The sequence below is a fragment of the Pezoporus occidentalis genome, unplaced genomic scaffold (genome assembly GCF_034315485.1).
Source record: "Pezoporus occidentalis ecotype Australia unplaced genomic scaffold, CSIRO_AGI_Poc_V1 ctg1772, whole genome shotgun sequence".
In the NCBI taxonomy this organism is placed as follows: domain Eukaryota; kingdom Metazoa; phylum Chordata; class Aves; order Psittaciformes; family Psittacidae; genus Pezoporus; species Pezoporus occidentalis.
In genome coordinates, this window is record NW_026913610.1 from 1 (window position 1) to 8,022 (window position 8,022).

At 54.9% G+C, this 8,022-nt stretch overlaps 2 protein-coding genes across 2 annotated transcripts; one reads left to right on the plus strand and one right to left on the minus strand.

Annotated features, from left to right (window-relative positions):
- Nucleotides 1–57: 57 nt before the first annotated feature.
- Nucleotides 58–741, minus strand: LOC134161650 (olfactory receptor 14A16-like; the record flags this gene model as incomplete). The annotated part of the gene is made up of 1 exon (XM_062614691.1): nucleotides 58–741. A coding segment is annotated over exon 1 (647 nt), but the record flags the coding sequence as incomplete, so codon positions are not given.
- Nucleotides 742–5,940: 5,199 nt separating this feature from the next.
- On the plus strand, nucleotides 5,941–7,148 carry LOC134161651 (olfactory receptor 14C36-like). Its single transcript, XM_062614692.1, has one exon. It carries the CDS (start codon nucleotides 5,984–5,986, stop codon nucleotides 6,959–6,961), a length of 978 nt encoding a protein of 325 aa, XP_062470676.1. The 5' UTR covers nucleotides 5,941–5,983; the 3' UTR covers nucleotides 6,962–7,148.
- Nucleotides 7,149–8,022: the final 874 nt, after the last annotated feature.

Sequence of the window (8,022 nt, forward strand, 5' to 3'; positions counted from 1 at the left end):
CTGAACATAGGACCCCACAATGAAAACAAAACAGCCAACAGCAATCAGGACACCAACCACAAGAAGCCCAACTTCCCTGAGGTAGGAGTGCCAACAGCAATCAGGACACCAACCACAAGAAGCCCAACTTCCCTGAGGTAGGAGTGTGAGAGCTTGAGGATCTGGGGGATTTCACAGAAGAACTGCTCCACAGCATTGCCTCGGCACAGGGGCAGTGAAAATGTATTGGCTGTGTGCAGCAGAGCAGTGAGAAAGCCACTGCCCCAGGCAGCTGCTGCCATGTGGACACAAGCTCTGCTGCCCAGGAGGGTCCCATAGTGCAGGGGCTTGCAGATGGCCACGTAGCGGTCGTAGGACATGGCAGTGAGGAGAAAATACTCTGCTGAAATGAAAAAGAGAACAAAAAAGAGCTGTGCAGCACAGCCTGTGTAGGAGATGGCCCTGGTGTCCCAGAGGGAAATCGCCATGGATTTGGGGACAGTGGTGGAGATGCAGCCCAGGTCCAGCAGGGAGAGGTTGAGGAGGAAGAAGTACATGGGGGTGTGGAGGCGCTGGTCGCAGGCTGTGCTGGTGATGATGAGGCCGTTGCCCAGGAGCGCAGCCAGGGAGATGCCCAGGAAGAGCCAGAAGTGGCAGAGCTGCAGCTCCCGCGTGTGTGCGAATGGCAGGAGGAGGAACTGGGTGATGGAGCTGCCGTTGGACATCTGCTGCCTCTGGGCATGGGGCACCGTCAGAGGAGAAAAAGGCAGTGAGAGGTTAGGACAGGAGGGATGTCAGATACAGAAGTTCAGTTTACACACGACTGAGCACATTATAGGACAGGAGACGCTCAGTGTCATCTCCAGTGATGGCATTATATTGCTGGGCTTTCTTCATACATACAATCAGAAGAGCATTGCATCAGGCAAAAAGCCTCAGTTCCTTGCAGCTCAGTACATAGCCTAGAGAGCTTCAGTGTCCATCACTGCTTTCCCATTTGCCCTGTGCTTACACTTGCACTGCCTCTAAGATGCCTTCACACACACTGATCTTAAATGCCCAAGAAATATCTGTCCTGTGCTGAGACCAGGGGAGAACGGTTTCAAAGGACAGTCCACAGAGCTCTCATGCTGAGAAGCAAAGGGCTGTGGGCAGCAGAGCACGGCCAGCAGCCACCTCCAGTGCCAGACCCCAAGAGAGCTGCCTGAACGCACCCTCCCCAGGGCTGGGCTGCACTTTCCCCGCACTCCCTGCCCATCCATATCTCTGCTGCCTGGAGCTGTCCCTGCCAGGAGCTGCTGCTCTGTGCCCAGCTCTGCTCCCTCTCAGTGCTCCCAGAGCCCATGCCATGGGCTGTGTGCTCAGCTCTGCCCTGCACACCCCTGCCTGTGCAGGGGCTCAGGAGCAGCTCACACAAGCCCTCACAAGACTCTCGGTGCCTCCCCCAAAGCAGAGAAGTAAATTCCCAGCTCCCACTGCCCAACCTGCCCTCCAAGAGGGAAAGCCATCAAAGCTCAGGATCCTTCCCTATCAGGTAAATGATGCCTCAGTGTCTTTCAGAAGGACCCTCTGAAGAAGTGCTCAGAGTGACGGCAGATTGGAGCAGCGTCACCCACCCAACACTTCCCTTCCCTGCCAGGGGCTGTTCCCTTCCCCTCAGCTCCCCCGAGCTCCATGAGGAGATCCCGGGCAGGCCGAGTGCTGACCCTGGCAGGCAGCAGAATCCCTGCCCCTGCACACAGCCTTTGGGCTGCAGGGACCCTGCTGCAAGGGCAGCGCTGGGCACCCCTGCCTGCACACCCACATTCACACCCTGCAGCCAGCCCCGGGACAAGGGACCTGCCTTGTCCTGCCCCTGCATGGTGCGGGGGGAAGCCCTGCTCTGCAGCACATCCTCCTCCTTATCTACACAGAGAGAAACTGCAGCTGCATTGCCCTGCACCCAGTGCCTTACCACAGACAGGGCAGGGAAGGTTTCTCCTTCAGAAGGTTCCTCCTCCTCAGCATCCTCCACTGCCAAGTGCCTTTAAGCTCCCTGTGTCTCGCAGGTCTCCCCTCGGTCCCAGCTCAGCAGCAGAGGCCCAGCCCAAGGTGGCTCTGCCTCTGCCCCCCTGGGCTCCTTCCAGGGCTCCCTGGGGCTCCAGGGAAACACCATGGGAAACAGCCTGATGATACAAAGATTTAAGGCTAAAAATCTTTGTTTCCTAAAATCAATCCATTAATTTGAAAATGGCCCTTTGAGAACATTGAGTCCAACCATTAACCTATCTCTGGGAAGTCCACACACTGGGCATGAGAACATCTCTGGTGGGATACCCTGCTTGGATGGTCACCAACAGCAACTGGGGCTTTAAAGTTGAATTTTACATCCTCCCATAATTTCACTAATTTATATCCTATTCAGTTTGTTGTTAAACATTCTGCTATACATTAGATCATAGAAATCAGCTGAACAAGTTATGTTGATGCAGAAACCTGTCCATATATAGAATTGTACTTAAACCAATTTAAGAAATTCTTAACAATTGAGTTAAGCAACCAAACATCACCCTGAATTTATAACTAGAATTCAGCACTACTCTGTTTGTTGGCACAGTGGCAAGAGGTGGGTAGTTGGCTGCTGGCTGCTCCCTGGCTGCACCAGGAGCTCTGGTTGCCTGGCAAAGGTGGGAGCAGCGCACAGAGATCAGGAAAGTTGGATACTCCCTGCTCATCCCAGGAGCTCTTTCAGGTTGATCAGTCATTCCCTAAATCCTAAACAGTTTCACAAGAGGCACGCGGGATTTCTCTGGGAAACACATTCCAGTGTCTCACCACCCTCACCGGAAAGAATTTCTTCAGAGAACACAGTTTCTGTTTCACTGCAGACAAAGGAGGCAGGAGAGAAGGGTGGGGAGCACGCACCCCAGCCCCGACTCCGCACAGGGCAGCGAGGGGTGCTGCTCTTCACTACAGCACATCTGGGCTGAACTGAGTCAGTGCTTACACAGAAACCTGTCCTTGTCCCTGATGAAGCTCTACAGGCCACAGGCTTCTCCACAAGTACCAGCCCAGCTGTTTTTCTTGTCACGTCTTGCCCAGTGTCACAAGCTGTGGCACAAGGGGAGGCCCTTGTTGCTGTTTCTCCTGGAACACAGGGAAGTACAAAATGAAATACTTTTTTTCCAGTGACCACGGAAAATATGGAACAAGATGCTAGAGCCCTACAGGATTTACCAGGAAGATCAGCAACTAACTAAAAATTCCCTCCTGAGCTGTTTCCTTTCCCAGCCCATGGATGCTTTCCTCAGTAACTGGCAAGTGCACATGACACAGCAAGAGATCTGTGTCAAGCAAGGCCAGGCAAGGCAAGGCAATGCAAGATAAAGGAAGGCAAATCAAGGGAAGGCAATGCAAGGCTAGGGAAGGCAAGTCAAGGCAAGGCAAGAATTGGCAAGGCAAGACAAGGCAAGGAAACTGAAGGTAAGGCAAGGCAAGTCAAGGCAATGCAGCTCAAGGTTAGGCAAGGCAGGGCAAGGACAGGCAAGGCCATGACAGGCCAGGCCAGGCCAGGCAAGGCAAGGCAAGGCAAAGCCAGGCAAGGCCAGGCAAGGTGAGGCAAGGCAAGGCATGGCAAGGGAAGGAAAAGCATGGCAAGGGAAGGAAAGGCATGGCAAGGCATGGCAAGGCAAGGGAATACACGGCAAGACAAGTCAAGGCAAGGAAAGGCAGGCATGGCAAAGGAAGGAATGGCATCCCGAAGCGATGCGATGCGAGGCAATGGAAGGCAAGGCAAGGCAAAGCATGGCAAGGGAAGGAAAGTCATCACGAGGTGAGGCGACATGAGGCGACGCGAGGCGAGGCAATGCAAGCCAAGGCATGGCAAGGCAAGGGAAGGAAATTCATGGTGAGTCGAGGCAAGGCGAGGCAAGGCAGGGCAACAGAAATAAAGACATAGTGAGGCAAGGCAAGGCGAGGCAAGGCGAGGCTAGGCAAGTCAAGGCAAATCGAGGCAAGGCGAGGCAAGTCAAGAAAAAGCAAGGGAAGGAAAGGCATGGCGAGGCTAGGCAAGGCAAGGCAATGTGAAGGCAAGGCAAGGCATGGCATGGCAAGGGAAGGAAAGTCATTGCAAGACATGGCAAGGCGAGGGAAGGCAAGGTAAGAAAAGGGAAGGCAAGACATGGCATGGCAAGGGAATTAAAGGCACGGCAAGGCGTGGCAAGGCAAGGGAAGGCCAGGCAAGACAAGGCAAGTGAAGGCCAGGCAAGACAAAGCAAAGCAAGGCATAGCAAGGCAAAGCAAGACAAGGAATGGCAAGGGAAGGAAAATCATAGCAAGGCATGGCAAGACAAGGGAAGGTAAGGCAAGGGAAGTCAATTCAAGGGAAGGCAAGAAAAGGCAAGGCAAGGCAAGGCATGGCAAGGGAAGGAAAGGCATGGCGAGGAGACGCAAGGCAAGGCGAGGCAAGAGAAGGCAAGGCAAGGCAAGGCAATGCCTGGCAAGGCCAGGCATGGTAAGGCAAGGCAAGGCAAGGCAAGGCCAGGCCAGGCCAGACCAGGAAGGTCAAAGCAAAGCAAGGCAAGGAAAGCCCTGCAAGGCCAGGACAGGCCACGTCAAGCAGGGCAAGGCCAGGCTAGGCCAGGACAGTCAAGGCAATGCAAGGTACGGCAAGGCAATTCAATGCAAGGCAAAGCAAGGGCAGGCCAAGCCATGCCAGGAAAGGCCAGGCAAGATAATGCAAGGCAAGACCAGGCAATGAGAGGCAAGGAAAGACAAGGCAAGGCCAGGCAAGGCCAGGCTAGGGGAGTCCAGGCCAGGCAAGGCAAGGCAATGCAAGGCATGGCAAAGCAAGGCAAGGCCAGGCAAGGCAAGGCAATGCCAGGCAAGGCCAGAAAAGACAAGGCAAGGCCAGGCAAGTCCAGGCAATGGACAGCAAGGCAATACAAGGCAAGGCATTACAAGGCAAGGCAATGAAAGTAAGGCACGTCAAAGCAAGGCCAGTCCAGGCCAAGTCAGGCAAGGCTAGGCAAGGCAAGTGTCGTGATTTAAAACCAGTCAGGCAGCTCGTTCACTCACTTCCCGCCTTCTTGACCTCCCCCTACTCCCAGCGGGACAGAGAGGAGAACCGAAAAGAATGCAACTCCCATGGGCTGAGATAAGAACAGTTTAATAACACAGGTATAACTCTTTGGTCAGTTTGGGTCAGGTGTCCTGTCTCTGCTTCCTCATGGCTTCCCCTCCTCCCTGGCAGAGCATGAGGCTCACAAAGTCCTTGGTTAGAGGAAACATGACTTTGCAAAAACTAAAAACATTGGTGTTATCAGCTCTGTTCCCAGGCCGAAAGTCAAAACACAACGCTGAACCAGCTACTAAGAAGGAGAAATATGACTGCTACTGCTAAACCAGTATCCAGCCCTTATTGCATACCCTTCACGTCGTGCTCAGATTCTACATTTTCAATATGCCATTGCTCTTACATATATACAGCCATCTGGCTCCTCCACCGCCTTCTCCAGCTTCTATGCAGCCACCTCCTTCTGCCCCTCGACAGCCCTGACATCCCCCACCAGCAGCTGCTGCCTGCCGGCCTCCAGCCCCGCTCCCACCGCTGCTTGCTCCGCGGGGCCCCTCTCCCGGGCCAGTTCGGCAGCTGCCGGCTAACTGGGCCACTCCCCCTCGGCTCCCCACAGCCTCTCGAAGATGGAGGCGAGGATGAGGGCCAGGACGGGGGAGAGCAGCGTACAGGTACAAGTCCACGGCCACGTCCGTCCCACCCTGCTGCTGGAGCCCGCCCATATTACAAGTTATTGCCATGACAGGAGAAGGGGAATGTCTTTAAGCTGAAAAAAAAGGAGATTTAGCTTGACTTTAGGAGGAAGTTCTTCCCTTTGAGGGTGGTGGGACACTGGCACAGGGTGCCCAGAGAAGCTGTGGCTGCCCCATCCCTGGCAGTGTTCAAGGCTGGATTGGATGGGAGTCACTGCCTTTTTCTCCTCTGACGGTGCCCCATGCCCAGAGGCAGCAGATGTCCAACGGCAGCTCCATCACCCAGTTCCTCCTCCTGCCATTCGCACACAGGCGGGAGCTGCAGCTCTGCCACTTCTGGCTCTTCCTGGGCATCTCCCTGGCTGCGCTCCTGGGTAATGGCCTCATCATCACCAGCACAGCCTGCGACCAGCGCCTCCACACCCCCATGTACTTCTTCCTCCTCAACCTCTCCCTGCTGGACCTGGGCTGCATCTCCACCACTGTCCCCAAATCCATGGCCAATTCCCTCTGGGACAGCAGGACCATCTCCTACACAGGTTGTGCTGCACAGCTCTTTTTCTTTCTCTTATTCATTTCAGCAGAGTGTTTTCTCCTCACTGCCATGTCCTACGACCGCTACGTGGCCATCTGCAAGCCCCTGCACTATGAGACCCTCCTGGGCAGCAGAGCTTGTGTCCACATGGCAGCAGCTGCCTGGGGCAGTGGCTTTCTCACTGCTCTGCTGCACACAGCCAATACATTTTCACTGCCCCTGTGCCGAGGCAATGCTGTGGAGCAGTTCTTCTGTGAAATCCCCCAGATCCTCAAGCTCTCCTGCTCACACTCCTACCTCAGGGAAGCTGGGTTTCTTGTGGTTGGCATCCTGATTGCTGTTGGCTGTTTTGTTTTCATTGTGGGGTCCTATGTGCAGATCTTCAGGGCCGTACTGAGGATGCCCTCTGAGCAGGGACGCCACAAAGCCTTTTCCACGTGCCTCCCTCACCTGGCTGTGCTTTCCCTGCTTCTCAGCACTGGCACATTTGCCTACCTGAAACCCCCCTCCATCTCCTCCCCATCCCTGGATCTGGTGGTGTCAGTGCTGTACTCGGTGGTGCCTCCAGCAGTGAACCCCCTCATCTACAGCCTGAGGAACCAGGAGCTCAAGGATGCTGTGAGGAAGCTGGTGACCAGATGTGTTTCAGCAGATACACGCTGCTTGCTTTACCCTGCAAAGGGCTTCCAGTGTAGGTCATGACAGGCCATGTCCGTCTTTCCTGCTTTGCATTTGTTTTCCTATTTCAATTTGTGATGATGTTGTCTTCATAGAAATGTCAGTTTTCATCTCCTCCTAATTAAGTTGCCACTCGTGTTGTGTGACCCACAGACTTTGTGTCACTCTGGTCTCTGATTGTATTTAAGGGAAATAAATGGTCCTGCAGCAACTTCTTCTCTGTGATATGTCCTCACATGACAGGAGTGAAGGGGAATGAAAGCAGCTTTCTGGCTGCTCCAGCTCTGGGATGGCTGCTCTGTGCCTGCAGCAGGAAGAGCTCTTGGGGAGCCCATTGAATGGGGCTGTTGTGCTGGTGTGGGGCGATGGGAAGGCATGGGGGGGCTGCAGAGCTCTCAGGGTTTCTTGGGCAGGAGAGCAGGGGACACAGGGGTCCCTGCAGGGAACTCCCCTGCAATGGCACAGGCTGGGGCTGCCTGGCTGAGAACAGCCCATGGGAAAGGTCTGGGTGGGCAGGAGCTGGACAGGAGGCAGCGTGTGCCCTGGCAGCAAGGGAGGACAGCAGCATCGGGGGCTGTATGAGCAGGAGTACGGCAGGAGAACAAGGGGAGGGATGATCTGGAATCCTCCATCCAGGTTTCAGATCCCCAGTTCAGGATTGCTATTGGCAAACAGGTGTGGGTTTATCAATGGGCCCTCAGGACAGGCAGGGACTCGATCACGGTGCCTGTGGGGAGAGTCTGGGGGAGCTGGGCTTGTCCAGCCTGGAGAAGGGAAGGCTGATGGGGACCTGAGATCTTGGGAAGGGAAGGCTGTTGCGGACTGGCTGCCTGTAGCGGCAAGGAGGACATGGAGAATACAGAGCCAGGCTCCTCACCGTGGTGCCTGGTGGAAGGACAAAAGGAAGTGGGGGATAGTGACAGAGGAGAGGTTCAGGCAGGACAGAAGGAAACCTTGTTCCCATAGGCTCAGGCAAGTGCTGCATCAGGTCACCCAGAGAGGCTGTGCAGTCTCTGGCCTTGGGGATTTCCAGCTCAGCTAGAATCAAGCCTTGAACCACTTGCTCTGACCCTGTTCCTGGTGGG